At 50.2% G+C, this 23,344-nt stretch overlaps 6 protein-coding genes across 6 annotated transcripts; 4 read left to right on the plus strand and 2 right to left on the minus strand.

Moving 5' to 3' along the window:
• Nucleotides 1–439: 439 nt before the first annotated feature.
• AKAW2_30515S (ribokinase family protein) lies at nucleotides 440–1,772 on the plus strand (the record flags this gene model as incomplete). The annotated part of the gene is made up of 3 exons (XM_041687038.1): nucleotides 440–515; nucleotides 591–851; nucleotides 910–1,772. The coding sequence occupies 3 exons, from the start codon at nucleotides 440–442 to the stop codon at nucleotides 1,770–1,772; spliced, it is 1,200 nt and encodes a 399-aa protein (XP_041540962.1).
• A 126-nt stretch (nucleotides 1,773–1,898) lies between these two features.
• AKAW2_30516A (uncharacterized protein) lies at nucleotides 1,899–2,301 on the minus strand (the record flags this gene model as incomplete). Its single annotated transcript, XM_041687039.1, has 3 exons — nucleotides 1,899–1,956; nucleotides 2,031–2,213; nucleotides 2,279–2,301. 3 exons carry the CDS (start codon nucleotides 2,299–2,301, stop codon nucleotides 1,899–1,901), a joined length of 264 nt encoding a protein of 87 aa, XP_041540963.1.
• Nucleotides 2,302–2,659: 358 nt separating this feature from the next.
• AKAW2_30517S (mitochondrial 54S ribosomal protein mL44) lies at nucleotides 2,660–3,880 on the plus strand (the record flags this gene model as incomplete). The annotated part of the gene is made up of 1 exon (XM_041687040.1): nucleotides 2,660–3,880. The coding sequence occupies one exon, from the start codon at nucleotides 2,660–2,662 to the stop codon at nucleotides 3,878–3,880; it is 1,221 nt and encodes a 406-aa protein (XP_041540964.1).
• Nucleotides 3,881–4,357: 477 nt separating this feature from the next.
• On the minus strand, nucleotides 4,358–5,266 carry AKAW2_30518A (basic secretory family protein; the record flags this gene model as incomplete). The annotated part of the gene is made up of 1 exon (XM_041687041.1): nucleotides 4,358–5,266. One exon carries the CDS (start codon nucleotides 5,264–5,266, stop codon nucleotides 4,358–4,360), a length of 909 nt encoding a protein of 302 aa, XP_041540965.1.
• Nucleotides 5,267–7,411: 2,145 nt separating this feature from the next.
• Nucleotides 7,412–11,017, plus strand: STU1 (uncharacterized protein; the record flags this gene model as incomplete). The annotated part of the gene is made up of 4 exons (XM_041687042.1): nucleotides 7,412–7,867; nucleotides 7,921–8,039; nucleotides 8,090–9,367; nucleotides 9,430–11,017. 4 exons carry the CDS (start codon nucleotides 7,412–7,414, stop codon nucleotides 11,015–11,017), a joined length of 3,441 nt encoding a protein of 1,146 aa, XP_041540966.1.
• Nucleotides 11,018–17,733: 6,716 nt separating this feature from the next.
• Nucleotides 17,734–21,888, plus strand: MDR4 (ABC transporter ATP-binding protein; the record flags this gene model as incomplete). The annotated part of the gene is made up of 2 exons (XM_041687043.1): nucleotides 17,734–17,793; nucleotides 17,869–21,888. 2 exons carry the CDS (start codon nucleotides 17,734–17,736, stop codon nucleotides 21,886–21,888), a joined length of 4,080 nt encoding a protein of 1,359 aa, XP_041540967.1.
• Between the last annotated feature and the right edge of the window lie 1,456 nt (nucleotides 21,889–23,344).

The following is a 23,344-nucleotide window of genomic DNA, read 5'->3' on the forward strand; positions in this document are numbered from 1 at the left end:
GCCCCTGTCGAAGTAAGGAGGGAGGGAGCTATTGATGACAGTCGGACTAAAGGAGGACAAAGGGAGCTATTAAGGGGCACGGGCTACCGTGTGCCACGATTGAGAGATAGAAGAAGGGTCAGTAGCGACCTGTAGGCAGAAAGAAGAAGATGCTGAGGAGGGAGAGGATCAAGGCAGCCGTTGGAATTGCATGAGACGGCGATGCTCCTGACCCGTGCCTGAGGCCTGGAGCTCCTGATAGTGGGTCATACCATACGGTACGCCAGCGTGGCTGTTATCCGCCCGTCTCCCATGACGTTGGTGGTATCAGCCGGTAATCCGATAAGGCCGCCATGACGGAGACTCAAGCGGCGGATTAGATTGAATCCCTCGAACCCCGCCAGAGTACAAGATCTCACCAGTCTTTCTCCCTTCAAGGTACTTGAGCGCTTCCGTAACCATGTTGGAAGGCCATGGCTCCTCGGAGCACTCTAGAGACAATGTGGACTTCTGCACAATGGGCATGTTCATTCTTGGTACGCCATGATCTACCCATTCGCAGTCGAAATCGCACTATGTACTTACGGAATCCCCCCTTTCCTGTGATATAGACGATATAGACTTCGATGGATCAAGACCCAATGTAAAAAATGTCCTAGGAGGCGCAGCATCATTTGCCGTCGTTGGTGCCCGCTTGGTGACCGGAAGAGAACATTCGCAGGCTGTGAGCTGGATTGTGGATGTTGGCTCCGACTTCCCTCCAGATGTTCTCGATCTGCTCAAGTCGTGGGATACAAACTGTGTATTCCGGGAGGACCAAAGTCGCTTGACAACCAGGGCCTGGAATGGTTATGGTCCGAATGAGAAGCGAGGTCGGTATCCATCCTTAGAATCTGCAGCTATAACGACACAAATACTAATTTGTCGCAGACTTCAAATACCTGACCCCAAAGTTGCGCCTGGAACCAGAAATGCTGTCTGATGCTCAGGTGTTCTCCAAGACCTTCCACATGGTCTGCTCCTCCTCGCGTTGTATTTCAATTGTACAAACAATTTTGCGCAGACGGGAGGAGCTACAGCGAGCAGGCAAAGCTCCCCCAGTGGAGCACGCTGCGAAAAGACCTATTTTCGTTTGGGAACCTGTGCCGGATCTATGCACACCAGAAGAGCAAGAGCGGTTCCTTGCGGCAAACCAAGTTGTAGATGTTGTGAGCCCCAACGAACTGGAACTCGGAATGATGTTTGGTCAGCCTGGTTGGAGCGAGGACACCGACTATGGGAAGAGCATCGTCAAGAAGATCCTTGAGTCAGGTATTGGTCCTGATGGGAACGGGCATTTGGTTATCAGAGCCGGTAAAGACGGCAGCTACTCTTACTCTAGATCCCAGAGGGTCTGGCTGCCCGCCTACCATCAGCCCAGTGCTTCAGGGGCGTCGGCGGTAGTTGACCCCACTGGCGCAGGCAATTCTTTTCTGGGTGCCCTGACACAGGGCATGGTGAGTGCAGGCAGAAAACCAGCCAATCTTGTCGACTCGGTCCTCGCAGGATCTACAGCATGGCAGGAAGCAGTGCAAGCTGCTGCACAGCATAGCCAGGTCTTGACGGCCTTGATTTTTGCTACTGTGGCGGCCAGCTTCGTGGTGGAGCAGATTGGAGTGCCTCGCATGTCTACATCCAGTGATGGAAAGGAGCTTTGGAACGAGACTGAGTTCACGGAACGGGTCCGTCTGTACACACAGCGCTTGTATCGAACATTGGAAGAGTCTCCTCAGAAGCACTTTCAGATCAACTGACCGTATGGAAGAACGCCCTTCTATTGTCGTACAGCCCACAAAATTATGAAACAAAACCTGGCATGCCATAGAAAACCACCACAGGTACTCATTTTCCCACAACTACCTCTTCATCCTATTGCCGCTCTATGACCGGTTCTGGGCGGCCAGCTGCTTTTCGTGTTCTCTGATTTCCCGGCTCCAGCTAGATAGAAGCAATATAAAGTCAATGACTGCTGCTTAGAAACACATGACACGAGATTGGCTGAGGGGACTGACTAGCGACTGGGGAAGAATCTGCCGGGTTCGGGCATCTTGTCACGGTGCTCACGGTCGGCACTGATGCTCCAGGTCACAGCGACAACTCCAAGGACAGCGGCGCCAATGATGGCCGTGTTGACCCTCCAGTTTGCGGGCTGAGCGTACCAGCCACCCGCGGGAGACCAGACTTCCTTGGGATACCTGCGGAAAGAATTCAGTCAATCTCAGATGCAAAGGTGGTCCCAGGTGGGAGAAGAGTCGCATACGGGATCTTGCCGCCTCCACCCATGGTGTATTGAGGGTATCTAGAATGAACGTAGGGGAAAGACGTGGACAATGGCTCGCTGAGAAGCTCGTCGTTATTCTGAGCGGGTTGGAAGCCGAAATGGCCGTCGTTCGTCCCTCGTCCCAGACCCCGTGACGCTATATCCGTATTTGGTTTAGCGCCACCTGGCCGATTCTCACACGACCGCCAGACCCCGTGACTTTCTCCGAAGCTCGACTTTTCTCTACCGACCAAAAGTTCGTGCCGGCTCAAGTTGGATCTGCCCCCGTCTTGAACACTCCACGCCACGTCCCCGGGCGGTCATTACAGTTGATTTCGGTCTTTTTCTAATTTACGGCCCAACACCCACACAGTTGCCCAGATGAAGAGGCTGCAGCTCCAACGATGGAGCAGTTCGGTCCTTTCGGCGCAAGCCCGGACTGGTGGCCGCCTGCAGCACCGTCTCTACACTGGCATCCGGCATCAATCGACCGCTTCGCCTGCTGCGCCGGCTGCCAATGATCAATTGCTCGAGGAAGACCTTCTAGCATCATCTATTCGCCCCCCTACCTCCCGACAGTCGAAGTACCAACTCCCGTCTCCCCCGGTCGAGGCCGCACGCGAGTCCGCCAAACTGGCTGCGCTTCACGCACGACTTTACCTTCCTTCACGATTACCCCTCGAGACCCTTGCTCGCTCTCTCGTGGACGCCTCGGCTGATCCCAACCCCAAATTCAACAATGAGTCTCTGGCCACCCTTGGTCACGATTTGTTGACACACTACACCTCCGAATACCTCATCTGCACGTATCCCCGACTCCCCTTGACCGTTATATTCGCAGCCATGTATGCGTATGTCGGGCCCAAGACATTGGCCGCAATGGCGAGAGAATGGGGTGTGGAGTCCGCTGCTGCTCCTGGTGGAGAAGTTGACCCCGGCTACCTGCAGTTCAATAGAGTCCTCCCGGGAGTTGATGTGCACTCGAAGCCTGTCACTGGCACGGCGAGACCTCACGAAGATCAGACACATTGGCGGAAGTCGATCACATCAAGTGTTGTCTACGACAATGAGTTCGGAGATCCAGTCAAGGGGCCCAAGGATCCCTCGGAACAGTCCAAGCAGGACGCCCAGAACACCCAGGGCGTGACCGCCGAACAGGCTAACGCAACCTTTGTGCGTGCTGTTATGGGTGCTATCTACCTGCACGCAGGCCGCCCTGCTGCCAAGCGATTCTTCGAGCAGCACTTCCTCTCTCGTCACCTCAACATCTCCGACCTGTTCAACTTCTCCCAACCCGCTCGGGATCTTGCCCGCCTGTGTGCTCGGGAGAACTTCGAGCAGCCCGTTGCCCGGATCATCAGTGAAACCGGTCGCAAGAGCCGACACCCCGTGTTCGTCGTTGGCATCTACTCTGGTCAGGATAAGTTGGGCGAGGGCGCTGGCGCCAGTCTGCTCGAGGCTCGTTCCAGGGCTGCCGTCGCCGCCCTGAAGGGATGGTACCTGTACAGTCCGCTGAACGTGCGTGTGCCTAGTTCGATGGAGGAAGAGGGAGCCGCTCCCTGGAAGCCGGTGCACGTGGACTTGGGCGAGGTGATTGTGTAGGAGTGAGCATGAGAGATTTGAAGAAACGGCGTCACACATTATATCTGTTATAGATGTTGTCAATGCGGGATTGACAGCGATGCAACATTACATACTGCTACCCCCTCATCTATTCACCATTGCAAGGATTTGTACAATATGGGAAATCTATTTTTTTCTTTTTTCTTCTGATGTTATTTCTATGTTCATGTTATCCGATTTAAACGCTATTCTTTTGTATTGCATCTTTGAAGCTTTGAAGACTGGCTAGAGATGGACTTGGGATGACGCTGTTTACAGACAGTTACTCTAGATGAGAAGTACGTATATAGAGGTATGTACTTTACTGAATCAATGGACCTTGCGCACAACGGACAAGCATGGCACCGTCAACAGCACCTGATGGGTAGTAACCCTGACGCCATTCTCCCTTCACCATCCCACACCATAACTCAGCCTACACCAAAGCACTACCAGCAATACTAGTAATAATACCCATTACACCCGATCAACAATCTCATCCTCCCAACACCCACCACCACTAGTAGTAGTACCAGTACCACCACCCCCATCCAACCACACCCCATACTCCTCCCAAAGCTCCAAAACCCCCAACCCAAACAGCCCCTCCCAGAACCCATCCGCATAACCCACTCTCAACAACCGATCATTCATCATCCCGACAGCCCCCTTACCCACCTTAACATCCTCCAACCAAGCCAAAAAGTACGCCGTATGCTGGTATCCTTCATCCCACTTGTCCGCTCTCTCCTTCGCCGACGCGGGCCGCTTCCAATGCGGCGGTTCCAGGCCCGCTTTCAGGCGCACGAAATCCGCGATTCCTTCGATGAGGCCGCCGGGGGGGTGTGGGGTATTAGGAGGAGAATCTGGGGGCGCGGTGTGCTGGTAGCAGTGGACGAGTTCGTGGGTGAGCACGCCGGTTAGTTCGGCGGTAGGGTTGGAATTGTTGCCGTTGGTGGTGATGGTTTCGATGTAGGATAGCGATAGGTGGATTTCTTTGTGGTCGTTGTCTAGCTCGGTGCCGGTGGTGTAGGCTACGCCGGAGATGGTGTGGAGGAGGAGCGTTATGGAGCGGGTTGGGGGTGGGGTGGGGTGGAATGTTGGTTGTTCCTGTTGGGGAGGGGTGTATAGGTGCTCGATTATGGTTGTGAGGGCGGTGGTGAGTGTGGAAGTTAGGTCCGGGAGGAGGGTTAGGAAGGTCTTTGAGGCTGGGTGGCGGAGGTCGTTGATTTGGAGGCGGAGGGTGGGTTGGGGGATAGTAGGCTGGTCTTGAGGGCGAGGTGGGTTGGAGTTGGAGTTGGAGTTGGGTGATGAAGATGGTGGTGGTGGTTGTTGCGGTGGGAGTGGTGAGAGCGAGGGTGTAGCTTGGGGTGTGGAGGTTGACATTGTTCAATGGGTGCTGTATAACTAGTAGTAGTGTATGAATTATCTATAGAATGAAGAGGAGATAGAAATGTAGTAGAACTGATCTAAGACGGAGGATTACTGCGTCGCTTATAGCAAGGTTGAAGGCTTGAAGCATGGCGTCGTCTACTAGTCAGTAGCGCATGCAGCATAGCCGCCGCAGGGGTCGCGGAAGCTCACCCAATCAAGCGCAGACCAGACTATGGACAATTCATCGCAGTAAAGAAACCCGAATTAAAGTTGATCAATCGATGCTTGACGCGAGCAGCCCCTCCACCGACCGTCAGGTTCGCTTGTTGCATCGCGCTTGCGTGCGCGCGCTGTGACACACCGAGGCTGGTCCAAGTGCCCGCCGTCTTTTTCGGAGTGATCCACCGCGCGGCGCGGCGATCGAGTGGAGTTACTGCAGTCTAATTTAAATCCACTTGCAGTGTGACTGGCTGTGGTATGTGATTAGTTTCAAAAGCAGGATTTAACCTATTTGATACTATTCATTGTTCTGGATTGTATCATTATTGTGGTCTCAAGGATATCTGTAGACTCTGCGCTGGGTATATGGCGTCTAGTAGTAGTTGGTAAGTAGTAGTAATGGTACAGTAATCATTGATGACTCACCTTCAGTGTTTGGTTGCTCGGGCTGCGGGTGTTTATTATTACGACTAGTAGTTGTGATTATATATTTTCAGGGGGAAAAGGGAAGAGCAAAAGGAACACGTACTTAGGCGCAGTTTCAGGCTCGGTCGCGTAGAGTAATTGAGTAGTACTGTTCAACGCGCTTTTTACTCCGAATCTGATGTGATATTTCAAATTACCAGTCATAAAGAATAGTCTACTGCTATTCTCGAATCTAATAGAACGTACTAGTATCATGTATGCGCGATTGGAGAGCTGTCTTGGCCGTGGAGTTAACTATCGATAAGACTGCATCCGAAAATGAGTCTATCCCCACGGTCCACCTTTAGTTAAGAGGTCACACACCTTCCTTAAGTAAAAATAAGAGGAGAAAGGAAAATAGGGGTAGATGAGAGGCATACTAGTAGTACTTCGCGTAGTGCGGCGGAGAACCAAGAATCAGGGCAGATGAAGAAGAAGAAGAAAAAAAAGGGGGAAGAAAATAAAATCATAGTATTAATGAGACTCAAAACAACCATAATTTACTTAAAGCAGGACTCCAGTTCGTCAACAACAAGTTGGGCAGCTGCCATAACAACAATCAATTCGTGGCTGCAGACGAAAAAGTTCCAGTTCCCCCACTTGTTTACCCAAAACGGGGTGAATCATTGCGGGTAAACAAAGCGAAGAGAAAAAAAATAAAAAAAGAAGATTCAGGGACAGCGCGCCGCCCGATCATCGACCACCCCTCATTTTTGCGATCATCCAACGAAACCAAACCACCCACATCTTTCCATGCATTACTATTCTGTAACACTCTGCACTTTGATATATACCCCTACATACCGATCGCCTCGCTGTCATCCTTCGAAGTGAACCAGTCTGGTGGAGTCGCGTCGGCCCGATAAGCGAAACAGGTGCGGAGATAAGCGCTGAGAAGTTTCCCCGTCACTGCGTCACTTTGCAACCCTCGTCGCTACCTCATCCTCCTTCTCCTTCCAGATCAGAGCTCATATTGTAACAACTCCCTCTCTCCCTCCCTACCTGCCTCCCCCATCCGCCTTCTCCGTCATCCTTCTCATCGCGACTACCCAATATAGCAGGTATGTGCACTTTCCTCAGCGCCATCATGTTGTTGTTGGTTTATGGACTTCCCCCGATCCCCCCCTCTTCTCTTCTCTTCTTCTTCTCTACAACACCTGTTTACTACTTCTCTCCCATACCACGTTTTGTCAAATCAAACTTCAACACTCTCACGCTTTCAAAACCGCATCCGTTTTCTTTGATTTTGCCTTTTAAAGAAGAAAAGAAGAAAAAAAATTGTTTAATCATTTTCTAACGATGGCTTCCAGGTTGCATTTTGATGTTAAGGTGGGGACTGTGGAGCTGTCGTTATTTCTTTGTCTCTTAATCTTCCTTGGTGTACTTCGTCTCTTTTTGTTTGGCTTCTTGTTTGTCTCATTTTATGTCTTTTTCGAAACGCAATTCCCGAAACTGAAAGCTTTCTATGAGAAAATGGAGCCAAAAGCAGTCGAACTGCTTGAGGTTCTACGAAACATGAACTTGGCGATCGATGCCAAGGTCAGTCAGCTAAATTCAATGAAGTCGGACATCAAGCAGAAGAATGTCCCAGAGAACGCAATTGTACCGATCTTTGATGCGTTGCGTCAGTCAATTTCCTCTCCCCACTCGACACTTCTCTCTGCTGGGTTCTCCACCATGGGTCACTTCTTGAAACGACTGTTCATTCAGGAACAGCATAGTATAGTTGCTTCGCAGGCTCGCAACATTTACCCGTTGCTCTTGGAACGCTTGGGCGATCATAAGGAGCGAGTCAGAGCACAGGCGGCCCAAGCGTTCACTGACTTTTGGCCGGCAGCTAGCCATGAAGTTGAACAACATGTGCTGGGAACCGCCCTTATCGGAAAAAACAACAGAGCTAGGGAAATGAGCATGATCTGGCTAGCAAACGTAAGTCTCACTCCTGTTGATCCTGAGCAAAGCTGACCGAACTCCGCTGGCAGATGGCTAAGCAATATGGCTTGCTCTTCCGTCCGTATGTCCCTAGTCTTGTGGCATGTCTCGAGGACGCCGATAGTGCTGTCAGAGATACAGCCAAGGCAACCATTATCGAGCTGTTCCAGTAAGTTTCGTTGGTCTTTTCTTCGAGTCTCTGCCGCTAACCTGACTTAGAAATGCACCCGCACATGCGAAGGCAGATCTTAAAAAGCAATTGAGTGAACTCAATGTCAGAAAGTCTATTGTCAGCATCATTCTGACGAATCTTGGCCTTGAATCTGATGAATCTGAACATCTTTCACGACCGGCCTCGCGTATTGACCAGAGACCGGTCTCACGTGTTGATCAGAGACCAGCCTCACGTGTTGATCAGAGACCGGCCTCACGTATTGATCAGAGACCGGCCTCACGTGTTGATCAGAGACCGGCCTCACGTGTTGATCAGAGACCGACCTTGCGAATTGAACAAGGACCGATCTCGCGTGCTGAGCAGAAACCGGCCTCGCGTGATGAGCAGAAACCAGTCTCGCGTGTTGAGCAGAAAACGGCCTCACGTATTGAGCAGAAACCAGTCTCGCGTGTTGAGCAGAAAACGGCCTCACGTATTGAGCAGAGACCGGCCTCGCGTGTTGACCAGAGACCAGCCTCGCGTGCTGACCAGAAACCAACCTTGCGAATTGATCAGAGACCGGCCTCTCGCGTCGACACCGTCACTCAAGATACTCTCGTCAGACCGGCTAGTCAGTTCGGCACACGGCCAGTAGAGCCTACTCCTTCCGATGTGGAACCAATCATTGTTTCATCCGCTCGGGAAATTGATGAATTCGTGCGTCTAATGACACCATATTTCGAAGGACGTGAGTCCGAAGATAACTGGGTGAATCGTGAAAAGAGTGTCATTACTTTACGCCGACTTACGCATGGTAATGCGCCCCATGCATACTCTCAGACTTTTGTCGCTGCTATCAAGTCGATTCTGGATGGCATTTTCAAAGTCGTGAACTCTCTCCGAACTACTATGGGAACAAATGGATGTCTGCTCATTCAAGATCTCGCCCGAAAGTGTGGCCCTAGAATCGATCCGATGATGGAGATCATCCTGCAAAATCTCATCAAACTCTGCGCCGGTATGAAAAAAATAACGGCCGAAAATGGGAATCTGACCGTTGACATTGTTATTGGAAATGTGTCTTACACTCATCGAATTCTCCAGCATGTCTACGCCGCTTCCCAAGACAAAAACGTCCAGTTGCGTCTGTTCTCAGCTGGATGGTACATCACCCTCATCAACAAACAGGCTGCTCATAAGTCCTCCATTGAACACGGCGGTGGAATCGAGCTCATCGAGAGAAGTCTTAAGAAAGGTCTTGGTGATGCTAATCCTGGTGTTCGTGAGGCAATGAGGAAGACTTTCTGGACATACCACAGCGTCTGGCCTCAGAAAGCCAAATTGTGAGTTTCCACTTTTATGCTGTTCTGTGACCTTGGTGGATAAATTGGCTAACGGACTACAGTATCATGTCGGACCTTGACTCCAAGTCACGGTCGCTATTGGAGAAAGATCCAGCTAACCCGGCTGCTGGCAACATGCAAAGTGCAGACCGACATGCTTCGAAATCTTCTACAACATCCCAGAAAGCCACTACAAGCAGCACCAACGTTATTCCGGGAAGAAGTGCATTGAAACAGGCGATCGCAGCGCAGAAGAAGGCACACCTTGCACCAAAAACTGCTATGACCCCACGGCCTGAGTCGGCTCCTCAGGTCTCATCTTTGTCCTCCGCACCTATGCGGCCCATGGGGAAGAGCCGACGGCTTGAGCCGACGCGCCCGGCCACGCCAGATCAGAAGGAACCTGTAGAGAAGGCGACAAACCAGGTCGTCATTTACGAAGACACGAAGGAAAAGAACGATGAAATTGCGGATGAAGCCGCAGAGCGGAATGTCAGCATAACTTCCACTGTTGTACACCATCCTATCGTAGTGACAGACCCTCTGAGACTGCGCGAGATCCCTTTGCCCAAACCATCGTCCCCTGTTGCGAAGGGCAATGAAAACTCCGTCCCGAAAGAGACAAAACCACCTACCACTCCGTCAGTCCCTCGCGATGCACCGAAAAACAATGCTCTAGAGGAACTGTCGAAAAACGAGCCAGACCATCGTGACAATAGGTCACCACAGACATCTATGCCACGTCTTCCTTCGTTACATGTGCCGCGCACACGTCCCTCTACCGGACCGAGTAACGACACGGCGACGCATCGCTGTCCTAAGTTTGAGGCAGCACAAAAACGCTTCGAGGAGAGACGTCGAAGCATTAGTCCCCGCTCCAAGGACCCAATGAAAGCGAGACAGACTCTTGAGAAGGGAATCCCCAGGATTCACTCTAAGAGTATGGACATTCATGGGTACCACAAATTGCAGGGGCTAATTGAATTTCATGATAGGCTTTTTGACGACGAAGAACAGTACTCCGAGCTCCTAGATGCCCTTTTAGGCGAACTCGAGAGAGCACCAGACGAAAAGCAGCAATACTTCGGGCGCCCGCTTGACCCCAAAGCGCAGGTGCTTATAACAGTGCGTTACACATTCAGACACATGAAACGACTTGTGGACAATGGTGGGTCCACGATGTCGTTGGGGGAATATGCATCTCGTATAATCAAATCCATCATCAGAGCCAGAAAAAACTACGACACTACTTGCTATATGGCGATCGTTTTGAATGAGACCGCGGAGGAGATGGTGAGCGCGGCAGAGTTTGGGGACATTGTTAAGGCTGTTGTGGACGTTGTCTCTGCGGAGGAAGCGTCGCTTAACGACCGTGCCATTCTTATGGTGTTCAACATTCTTACGGATATCCTGCGTCAGATGACCTCTCGTGCAGCTCGCTTCCCTATGGATGTCCTGGAGAGGCTGGGTGATCTTGCTAGCAAGTTCTTAACATCAGAGCAAGCGAACATCCGGCAAAAAGTGACTCAGCTGTGTGTACACTTGCATACAATGACTGCCGATGATGAGAAATTTTGGAAAATCATTGGTCAGGTCTCTGAGAACACTCGAAACTTACTTTTATATTTCATTGCTATGGAGCAGTTGTGAATGAGGCGCACCCTGTGTTGTATTATTAGCATCGCTATTATTAGCATCATTCTTGTCAGCATCGTTATTGTTAGAGGCAATCCGTTATTGTTAGGAACCAATCCGTTATTGATAGGATTCAATGGATCATATTAATATCTCTGATGGATATCATTGTGCATTGTGCAGAAACTGAGTTGCGCACTCATCTCCCCAAGGGACGAGACTGTAAGCTTCAGAGTCTCTTGGAGATAACTCCCTGAGGTTTGAGCCCAAGGGACTCCAAGGAACCCTCGTCATAGTATCCCACCAGTGTTGGACGTAGCCCAGCGTCTTCAACATCTATCCCCATGCATCCGCTTCTAGTGCCCCATTTCTAGTGGATTTATTGGGGAGACCTTGCGCTTGTCTGAAAAAATCCTGTTCATGTTCCTTCATCCAAATATGTACTGTCTCGCATCTCATATCTCCTCAACTTTTCAGGGCTTCCTGAAAACTTCCTTCACTCTCCTCCCGCGTCTTGCTCTTATACCACCTAGCTTCGCGTTGTGATGTTTCCTTTGGCTATTGGATTGTCTGCTTTATCCCATGTACACCTCCTGGCGCAGTGGAGAACGAGCCCTCTTCTCTTCCCATCTTCTCTACAACAACCCTCTTTTTACTTAGAAATCCACAAAGTCTCCCAAATCTCTTTGAACTCCCCCAAGCCGATAACAATCTCGAGTACATTGCTTGCTTGTTTCCCACCCCAGCGCTCCCTAGGAGCAAACTTAATAGGGTATGTGCATTGTGAGCCGCAGTGTTCGGATCTCAGTTCTTTGCCGGATGGTGAGCGGCCTTGACGACACCTCATCGTCGTGTTTTGCGAACTATGTGTTGACAGGATCCAGTGTTGAAGTTACCGTCGCAAGTGCAGAGCTGGCATTCCTGGTCAGTTTCAATATCTTTTGTTAATATTAACTACCTCTAAAGGAACACGTCTCTTATCGCTTCAGATGCAGTCAGTCTTTTATGGGTGTTTTATTCAGGCTCGACCGATGTTATTCACAAAAATACGCAAAGATGACTCATGAAGACGAGAGTATGCTCAATGCATCAAAGGGGAAGATGCCCGCTCGCTGTATCTTCTTCTCTCTCTACAAAACTCTCACAAATCGCATACTCATAACATTCACACAGCTCTTCAACAGTACCCTTGCTTGCTCTTTGTAACGAGATACCCCTATATATATATATATATATATATATATAAAGCCCCCCCTAAAGGGCAACAAGGGCTTGAGGGCAAAAGCTAGCTTGTCTAAGCTGAGTGTTACTTCGAACCTGCATTCCATCATGATTAGAAGAGTAATGGGCAAGAGAAACGGCGTACAGAAACAGGGCGAACGTGAAGAAACATGTTATGAAGAAGAAAAGAGAAGCGCGAGATAGTATGGATGGCAAAAGGAAAAAAAAGAAAAAAAAAAGGAGGTGCTCACAGGGAGTTCAGGAACAAGCAAATCTCTTGTTCCGATCGAACGCTTTCCCCTTTGATTCGGAAAAAAGCAGGTTTGGGGGACCAAGAGATCTGATTATGCAGCCAAGCGAATTGCATCTAAGCAGATGTGGTGTCATGGCCTTGGATTGCTACTAACTCAGTAGCCTTTATATCCATTGATCTCAGCTGCTGGAAGCCCACCCACACTTCTTCCCTGCCAGGCAGGTCACCTCTCCGTGACCGGTGGCGCACAGGTCCTTCGGGGCCTCGCTTCAGGAACGGGGGTGCCCGTTGTTGCCGGGGTGTCTGACTGCATATGTTTCGATAAGAAGGAAAAACAGACAAAAAGCAAAAAGCAAACAAGATCAACCAATACACTCCAAACAACGCAAGGAAGACAACCACAAAGCTCAGCTCGGCGGTGCCGAGAGTGAGTTCGAATCTAAACTTCCTTGTTAGAAGCAGTACTCAATTTCACAAAAAACAGCTCAAAATAATAGAAACAGAACAGAACAACAGAACAACTGAACAATTTTTTGGTTTTTTTTTGATACTTTGTAAACTTTTTTTGACGAGCAAGAACAAAGCTGAGCGGTTAGTACTCTGCATCGAGTTTTTCAAATCAGTCGACTGGTTTAATCATATCAATAATGGGGCAAGCGCAATCGCTGTTTCGGCGCTGGCCAGCAAGGCCGAAGCCTGAAAGTATTGTCAAGAAAATCAGATACAGGAATAGACCCAAATGCAGATGCGGGCGAAGAGCTTTTATGATACTGCAAGGGTTGCAGCAAATAACTGGAGCAGAATCGAGGGCAGGGTAGGGAAAGACCTCGCTAAAAGATTTCGTAGAATTTCGGACAAAGCAATCTTCACCAAAGACGTACTCCGACTACTTGACTCCAAGGCGAAAGTCGACACCATCATACGGCGGATAAACAGAGCCACTTACGAAAGGTGTACAGCTCCACCCAAGCAGGGTTCATTGAGTGTCGAGAGAAGCGATAGTAAAATCAACAGACATCGCGAAAGCGTCCCACGACACTTCCAAGCCAGCAGCTGTGAAACCGGAAGAACTGTCGAAGATCAAAGCTAAACTCGATCATGCAGGACTCATAGGTCCGGAAACTTACAAGGAAGACATTACGGGCAACAGGAGCAAGCAAAGATGTTATTGGGGAGTGGTGTGTGATTTGAGTATGCGGTATATGAGAGGGTTGTAGAGAAAGAAGATGCAGCGAGCGGGCACCTTCCCCTTTGGGGCATCGAGCATACTTTCGTGTCCTTGATTCCTCTTTGCGTATTCTTGTAAGAAGACTAGTCTCAATTTTGGTTTCATTATTCTTTGCTCTGGTCGAGCCCACCATCTTAGATGCTAGCTATGCAGGTGCTCCCCACTGTCACGTCGAAATGAAGTCTAGAAGACAGCATTGTTAGAAAGGCGTCCTTTGATTATCTTCACTTTCAATGTCCAGGGCCTGTACTTGCCTTTAGTCACCGCAGGGCGTTATATGTTTCCCCATCGCTGGAATTGCGCTCTCGGGGACATTTTTTGTTTGATGTCAGACTTGACAGAATTCAAAAAGCTGACCTTGGCATCTATGGCCAGGTTCAAATTCTTCAATGTTGCTACTAACTCAGTAGCCTTTGAATCCATTTTTGCGAACCAGTCCTTCACACTGGATGCATATGCTTCGATTAGAAGGAAGACGAACAAAATGCAGAAAGCAAACAAAACAAGAAGTGAACCAAGCTCAGCCATCCTACATGCTAGCTATGCAGGTGCTTCCCATTGTCACGTCGAATGAAGTCTATAAGACAGCATTGTTAGAAAGGCATCCTTTGATTATCTTCACTCTCAATGTCCAGGGCCCGTACTTGCATTTGTTCAGCGCAGGGCGCTAAATGTTTCCAGATCAGTGCAATCGTGTTCCCTGGGACATTTTTCTGCTTCATGTCGGATTTCATTGAGTTAAGAAGACTGACCTTGGCATCAATTGCCAAGTTCATGTTTCTTAGCACATCTAGCAGTTCCACTGCTTTGGGCTCCATCTTTTCATATAAAGCTTTTAGTTTGGGGATTTGTGTTTCAAGGAAGACATAGAAATCAGGAGGCGCTGCCGCCAAACCGGCGTCCGCTCAAATGCCACACTAACCCTGTTTCTCAACTCAAGTGGTTGAGAATCACACTGAAAGTGATGCTTTAAAAGACACAAAGCGTTTCACCAAGGCCTTTGCAGGTCTCCATGAGACCCACGGTGTGGCATGAGCGGACGCCGGTGTGCAGGCAACCTGGCGAAAGTGGCGGCAGCGCCTCCCCGTTGTATCCGGGACCCAAGCCATACAACCTAGAATGGCTGTAGGCGCCCACTTCCAGTGGGGGGTCCCATCAGGCGAGAAGGGGTACCCAGGCAAATGTGCCGAGTGAAGCCCCCAGAACACGCCAGGAAGATGATAGGAACACACCAGCGACCTAAGAAGGAATTTGCAAACATTAGCCATGCAGTCCAATCTAGTAGAAAAGAAAGATCAATTCACTCAACTGAGTCACCAGTCACTTGGTGGCCATCAAAAAAGCCATAGTAGATGGTAGAAGGGGAAGATGGATAGAAGCATAGACTGGGAGAAGATAGAAAATGAGCAGGGTAGTAAGTTGTTCATCGGGAAGGAAATGGCAAGATGGATTCTACTAAAGGAAGCAACTACACACGCGTCGAGGCAAGTGCGTATCGTTGGTAAGTGAATACGGTAGTAAAGACGTGTTGGATATGATGTAAGAATACGATACGCGAATCCGCGGCTACGCGTCAAATCAGGCGACACATCACAGTGAATGCTTGAACACAACCACAGATTGTCGCATGTCCCTTACATTACTCTGGTCGATCGTCTGGGCGAGAATGCCCAGAGGGTCAAACACGCAGGAACTATCTAATCAGATCTGCATCTAATCAGATTCACCAACCGCAGGGGCACACTGCGAGTCGGACTCAGGGGGGAATTTTTGATTGATCAGATTAGATAAAGGAAATTGGAACCAAGGCTGACTACGGAGTACGTAGTCGCACTAGCAGAATAGAACTATGTCATATTTCCGCCCCCCAAGAATCAGAAATAGAAACGAGAAAACTGACCAGCGTGCAAAGTAAATAGTCAGGAGGTGCGAGCGGAAATTACTGGTGGTGCCCGATGGATGGGGGTTACTTAAGTGAGAAATGGGAGGAACACGCCGCGCCATCTGATAACTTGGACTACTCCATCGGCAAACCCCATCAGAAGTGGGATTGTGGATAAGGTCTGGTTAGTATTTTGCTTATTCTGGGATAGGACGGACGCTACTTAATTCTAGAATCATGGAACGCTGCGTAGCGAGTTTTGTGCAATTTAAATATATTGTAGTGTCTTGTAGTCTTATATTGCTATGGTATAGATACATGATAGTTATTGAGTTCGCGCGCGGGACTTGACTGCTACAGCGGAATGCTGTCTTGTTTCAGGTCTGCGTTGAACGGGTAACACAACAACAGTGTTGCAGACTTGCAGTGGTCATGCCTGCCCGAGCGGGGCAGAAAGAGTCATAATACTGGTGGGGGTGGATATTCAGTACACAATGTGCATTTGTGGATTTGACCTATGAAGTAACCCAAAAATGGTGTTATACGGGGGACCCGACCTATGAAGGTTTCATGTGAGAGTTCGTGAGAGAAGATGAAGATGTACACCGCAGGGTAGGAGAAGAAGGAAGAAGACGGCAGAAGATGAGAAAAATTTCCCGCGGCGGCACCAAAATAGGCAGGTGATTGGGCTGCGGGTCTGCAGGTAATGGAGCGAACCTCGACAACAGAGTTATCAGATGAGCCCGACGACATGTCGATCCATCCAGCCACGTCCCACGCCCAGATCCTTAGCGCTTGTTGCCTCGTTTTCAGTTCCTGTTGAGTTTGATGCATGCATATCGCACAACGAGACCCTTTATTCTAATTATTTTTTTTCTTGGTGCTTTTGTTGTTTATAAAAACCATTGCAGATGAGCACCTGCCTTTTCAGTTATGAGTAGTAGTTGTAGTTGGAAGACACAGTTTAGCTGCCGAACAGTTCGAAATGCACCCTCGGTCCTCGGTACACCCCAGTCGATATATTTTATTTTTTCTTTCTTTTCTCGTGGGTTCTTTAGATTAAAAGACGATCATAAGCGTTAGGTGACTAGCCAACGTAGACTAGTATAGCCTCGGTTAGTACTTTTCCTTAGTGTTACACAGATCCCAGGAACCGCCGAACTGGCCTCCCACTTTGGCTCCACTGCGTCTTGAACAAAAACATCCAATGATTGATCTTCCTCGCAGTTTCTCAATGAAAGCCGTGGACTTTACAACGGCAGTCCGGTGTTTGCTGCAATTCCTCATACCCACATTACATCGTATTGGGATCGATTGTCTGCAGAAATAACTTACCTAGTAGGTACTTGTTGAGTTTACATGCGTCCACTGGGCGAAAATCAGGTCGTTACTGGGTCACTGTCCGGTTCCTCGTCTCTCCTCTTTCCCTGTCGAGTGACGATCCATACCTCTTTCTTCGGTGCAATTCTCCCTTCGTAGGTTTGATCTTCTCCGCTCAGTCACCAGCTGGAACGGGACCCTCTTTTCCGATGGTGGATGCTTTGGGGGTAAACGGATTTCTCTTACTCATGGCTTTCCCCTCCACTGACTGGCCTTTGGACTCAAGCACACCATGGAGTCAACTGCAGCTCAGCCCCAAGTCTTAGCTCTTCAAAGGGCCGCAACCGGAGCAATAATGATGAGCAATCCGGGTCTTGAAGTTTAGTGTGTTCCTGCTCTGTACGAACTATGCTAGCTCCTTTTCTATTTTTTTTCCCTCTCTTCCTTGGTGGACTCATTCTCTCTTTAAACTCTCGACCCCCTTCTTTTTTTTCCCTCCACTTTCTCCAAATCTGGTGAACCATCCATTCAAATAGAATATCGTCGACATTGGCGGGGATGCTTTTTGGGGGGCGTCTGTCTGAGTGTATCGGTTCACTCTTGCCTCATTGCCGGTCGATCATTTTGCGGGGATTCCAACTCATCCCCTTCCAATTGAGGGACTCTGGAGCACCAGCGCCCTGGATTCCCGTGCGCCTCTTTCGTTGACACATTGCGACTGCAATTTGAAGTCGCGACAGGGCCTGTCATATAACAGGATTCATACTTTTCTGTTCGAACCCTGCCCTGCCGCTTCCCACCGAGACTGCGTAACTTTATAAACTACAATGGCAGACCCAGTCCCAGTGTCTGAAGGGCGGGCAGATTCCAATGGTGTCTATGGCTTGGTATGTCATGTCAATTCGCTCATTCGAGGGATGAGCAGCAGGTACTGACTTGGGTGAACCTCTCTTCGCATTTAGATGCGATCTCTCCATGGACTAGTCCCAACCAAAGCACACCTGAAGCAGTTCTTCGCTTACGTACACCTTCTTTTTTCTTTGGATTACACGATATTCGACGTATTCCTTATTGTATGCGGCGTGATATTCGGGATAGCTGGAGGGATCCCCTTTCCTCTGCTCGGAATTGTATTTGGTAACCTGATCAACAACCTCAATTCGACCACTTGTTCCACCTCGGACAACGCTTCGTCAACTTTATCTTCCAGTGTACGCACCGAGGTTCTTTATGTGATTTACATCACCATAGCGAACTTCTTCATCATCTATATCTACACGTCATGTTGGTGCTTGGTGAGCGAACGTCTGGCGCGCCGTTATCGCAGGCGATACTTTGAAAGTATCATTAGGCAGGACATGAACTTCATCGAGTCACTCCCTTCGGGCGATGTGATCTCCCGGTTGGTCAGTGACATTGAGACAGTGCAAATGGGGACCTCGGAGAAGGTGGGCCTGGTGATCTCCACTATTTCATACTTCGTGACCGCCTATATCGTGGCTTTCATCAAGGCGCCAAAGATTGCGGGCATGCTGGTATCAGTGGTGCCTTGCTTTCTCCTCATGTCGCTGGTTGGAGGTCACTTTATCAAAAAGTATGCGAGCCGGATCACAGCCAATATCAATGCCGCTACGTCAATTGCCTCGTCCAGTTTATCGCACCTGACCTTGGTTCATGCCTTCAATGCCAACGACCGCTTGGAGCAGCGGTTTGCCACTTATCTCTCCAGATCATCAATGGATGCGCTCAAAAAGGCAGGTACGCATGCTACACAACTTGGATTCTTGTACTTTGTTGCATACTCAGCCAACGCCTTGGCTTTCTGGGAAGGTTCCCAGATGATCTCGAACTCCGTTGCCCACGACAACTCAGGTATATCTGTGGGTGCTGTATACACTGTCATTTTCGTTCTCATCGATGCTTCCTTCATTCTGAGTCAGGTCGCCCCCTTTATCCATGTTTTTGCGTCAGCAGCCGGTGCCTCGGAGCGACTTCTAGCCGTGATCAATCGTCGTTCTGCCATCGATGGGACCGCAGACGACGGCGATAAGATGACTGCCTTCGGGGAGGAGAACATTGAGTTTAATGATGTTCACTTTTCATACCCGGCTCGACCAGACGTTCCAGTACTCCGAGGAATGAGTTTTGTCATCCCACCTAGGAAGCATACCGCCATTGTTGGACCCTCTGGTGGTGGAAAGTCTACCGTGGTTTCCCTCCTAGAACGGTTCTATGACCCTGCATCAGGCGATGTGACCATCGGAGGGAAGAGTTTCCGAGATCTCAATGTTCGACATTTGCGAGGCAATATTGGTTTCGTTCAACAAGAACCTGCTCTGTTGGATCGAACAATTTTGGAGAATATCGCGTACGGCCTGGTGGCTTCATCCGCAGAGAAGCACCAACGGCTCGCCCCGTTCATTCTCGATGAAAGCCTTTCGGAACTTGCTGTAAAGATCAGGGAAGGCATGTCCGAGAACGATGCTCTTACCGGCTTCGACAGTTGTGTTGCCGAGATTGTAGAACTCGTCCGGGAGGCTGCCGCCAGCGCTAATGCGTTAAACTTCATCGATGCTTTGCCTCACGGTTTCGCAACCCATGTTGGAACAGCAGGAAATCAGCTTAGTGGAGGCCAGAAGCAGCGAATTGCTCTTGCTCGTGCTCTTGTGCGAGAACCGTGTATACTCATTCTCGACGAGGCTACGGCTGCCTTGGATTCCACCAGCGAACAACTTATCCAGGCTGCACTGGCCAAGGTATCCGAAACGGTGACCACAGTCTCGATCGCACATCGACTAGCTACTGCCAAAAATGCACACAAGATTGTTGTCGTACAGACTGGACGTGTCGCCGAGGAAGGATCTCACGCGGAGCTCGTGGCGCAGGGGGGCGTGTACGCAGAAATGGTACGGTTGCAAAACCTGGGTAAATTGAGCGTTGAAGATTTGAAGAGCCCTCACGATATGATTACCACGAGCAGTCTTCACGAGAGTGTGCAGCCGACAGACGAAAAGGAAGCTTTAGTAGGCATTGGGGGTTCAGACATCACTGAAGACACAGTGTGCGGTGAGGTACCTTCTGGTTCCACAGATGGTGATGGGAGCAAAGAAAAGAAGAGGAAGCGTTCGGGCTGGTTCACCGTCAAGTACACATTCTCTCTGGTGCGGGCCAACCTGCCGTTGATTTGCCTCGGGCTCTGTATGTCCGTCATCATTGGAGGTAGCTACTCGGCCGAGGCGATTGTGTTTGGCCACACCGTTGGCAGTCTGAGCCCATGCAGATCTTCGGATGCCATCAGTGATAGTGGCAATCTTTATGGATTGCTCTTTTTCATCCTTGCCCTGGTCGAGCTTACGGCAAATGTGGTGGGCGGCTGCGCCTTTGGCTGGGCAGCGGATAAGATTCTGTATCGGCTCCGGGTGCTGTCGCTACGATCGCTGCTGAGCCAGACCATACAATGGCATGGTATGGAGGACCGGACTCCAGGAACTTTGATCACTTATATCACTGGGGATGCTGCTTCTCTGAGTGGGATCACCGGATCGACTATCGGTCTTCTTCTTGCTACAGCCGTCAACCTGGTAGCAGGGTTGGTAATATCATTTGCTATCGCGTGGAAAATCACTATTGTCTTGTTTCCGACCATACCCGTCCTACTTATAGCAGGCATGATGAAGCTCCGCGTTCAAGCCAAGTTCACTGAGCGGCATCAGAAGGCATTTGCCAAGGCCACGGCCATCACAGTCGAGGCCGTCGATAACATTCGTGCTGTTGCAGCATTCTCCCTTGAGAAGCAATCTCAGGAAGTGTTCGTCCGAGCCCTGCGCCGCCCATACCGGGACACAATGAAAGCTATTGCACATGGCAATGCCTGGTTGGCATTGGCGTTTAGCATCAGCAACTTGGTGTATGCCCTCGCGTATTGGTGGGGATCGAAGCAGGTGGCATCGGGGCTCTACTCCCAAACTCAGTTCTTTATTGTCCTGCCTTGCCTGCTATTCAGTACGCAGTCTTGTGGTCAAATGTTTGCTCTGGCGCCGGATATCTCCAAGGCCCGTCTGGCGTCGTCTAACATTGTTGATCTGCTCACTACCCGCTCCGCGGAGGAGGAGCTGGCTCAGGGTTCCACGCAGAGCATGCAACCCTCAAGCAGTTTGCTTGAGGAGAAAGCCGCCGCACAGGATGTGGAGGCCGCAGAGAAGCCCCGTCGGGGTGTACGTCAGACGAATGGCAACGGTATCGGCGCCCAGCTTCGTGGGGTGCATTTCACGTATCCAAATCGGCCTGAACGTCCAATTCTCAAAGGACTTACCCTGGACATCAAGCCCGGTCAGTTCTGTGCGCTGGTCGGGCCTAGCGGATCGGGCAAATCGACGACCTTTGCCATGCTGGAGCGATTCTACCGTCCTGCAGCCGGGTCGGTGATCATCGACGGGGTAGACGTGACTCGGCAGCTAGGCACCGAGTTCCGGGATGATATCGCCTTGGTGCCGCAGGAGAATGTTCTGTTCGAAGGAACGGTCGCATTCAATATTGGTCTGGGTGCTTGCCCCGGCCATGAACCGACACAACAAGAGATCGAAGCGGCGTGTCGCATGGCGCACATCCACGACGTGATTATGGCCCTGCCGGACGGGTACCAGACGATGTGCAGCCACGACGGCAAGCAATTCTCAGGCGGGCAGCGCCAGCACCTGTCAATTGCACGCGCGCTGGTGCGCAAGCCACGGCTGCTGCTGCTGGACGAGTCGACGAGCGCACTGGATGTGGAGTCGGAGAAGAAGATCCAAGAAGCCCTGACGACGCTAGCGGGCCGCACGACGATTGTCGCGATCGCGCATCGACTGAACACGATCCACCGAGCGGATCAGATCTATCTGATTGAGGAGGGCCGCTGTGCGGAACAAGGAACCCATCAGGAGCTGATCCAGCGTAGTGAGACGTATCGAACGAGTGTGATCCACCAGTCGCTGGAGACCTAATGAAGAGATGGGCAACTGAAACACGGCATCGCTGTACCAAAAAGCCCACGAAAAGAACCAAAAGCACCCCTTCATAATTAGAATGATGGTGCCGGGTCATCTATGACAAGCCTTCCGTCTTTTTTTGAGGGTGGGACTTGACTGCATCTTGCGATATGGGATTCTCCTCTCTCCCACGCGGCTCACATAGGTAGCAGCATCTGATGAAAGCATTGATTGATTTGGGATACTGGCGCAATCTCACCCGGGTATTGGCATTAGAGTCCTTATTGTGTTTGGAGGGCGTTTTTTTGGAAATGATTGGATAGTGTACATAGAAGCTTTAATTTACTGGACGTATAGTATCTGCTGGCTTTTGGCTAGAACTTCCGAGTCGGTGGCTGCCTGAGGCGTTAAGACCTGACGGGTTCCGTATCAGCCATACCATCAATACTACAGATACCGGCGGAAACACAGCCCAGATTCTGCCAGATTGGGAAGGTGGCCAGTATCGTATTCGGAAAGCCTCGTATCGCGGGTGTCTCATCCAAGGAGGCCATAACTAATAAAAACGAGTGGATTCAGTTGGAATGAATGGGGGGTTGATTCACTTTCCCTCCAAAAAGTGTTATTGTTCCAGACAATAGAGCTCTGACCACAATCATCCTCGCTAATATCATGGCGGGAGAAGGAAGTAAGAATAGGATAGGATGATGGGGTTCCGCGCGGCGAGTCTATCTGAAACGACGCTCCCCGTTTGGTGTGTTTCATTTCGGCCTCAAACTCTCTTTCGTCTCGATCTCTCACTCAACCTCTTCTACTCTACTTTCACCCTCCTCTTCCTCCCCCTGCTCGATTGTCTGCCCTGTTGACTGGCTCTCATTCTTCCTTCCCTTGTTTCTCTTATTTCTTTTCCTTTTGGTCTGACGTGGTGCGTGGTGGTTGTAGTAGGTTATTGTTGCTTTCCGTCCGCGGTCAGGTAGTTGGTTAGTGATAGTCCTTCCTCCCTCCCTCTCCCCCCGTCTTTTTGCCCCTGGTCGGCATTGCTGCTGGTCTGGTCCGGCGGCCTATTTCGCGCTACTCATCAACCAAGTCCCCAGCAGCTGCTACTATTATTTGCTCTCCCTGTCTTTTCCCACTTCCATCTCCCCCCCTCTCTCCCCTCCCCCCTTCCCCCCTCCTCCACCATGTTGACCCTGGTCGATCTGCGACTAACCCTGTTATTAATCTAATCACTCTACTCACTAGACTCGTTCGTCATTCTATCATTCTCTTGCTCTCTGTTGGTGGTGGGAGTTAATTGCATTTTCCATTCTGCGCGCGGACTCGTGTCCTCCCTCCCGCATATCCCCCCCCGGCACTACAGCCCTTGTACACACTCCCCGTCCTGACAAGCCCCCGTTTCGCATTTCCCTCGCTGTATGATATTCTAGCGATATTTCTACTCGTCGAACAAGACCGGCATTCACGCCTTCCA

Source organism: Aspergillus luchuensis, chromosome 3 (assembly GCF_016861625.1).
Source record: "Aspergillus luchuensis IFO 4308 DNA, chromosome 3, nearly complete sequence".
Classification (NCBI taxonomy): Eukaryota; Fungi; Ascomycota; class Eurotiomycetes; order Eurotiales; family Aspergillaceae; genus Aspergillus; species Aspergillus luchuensis.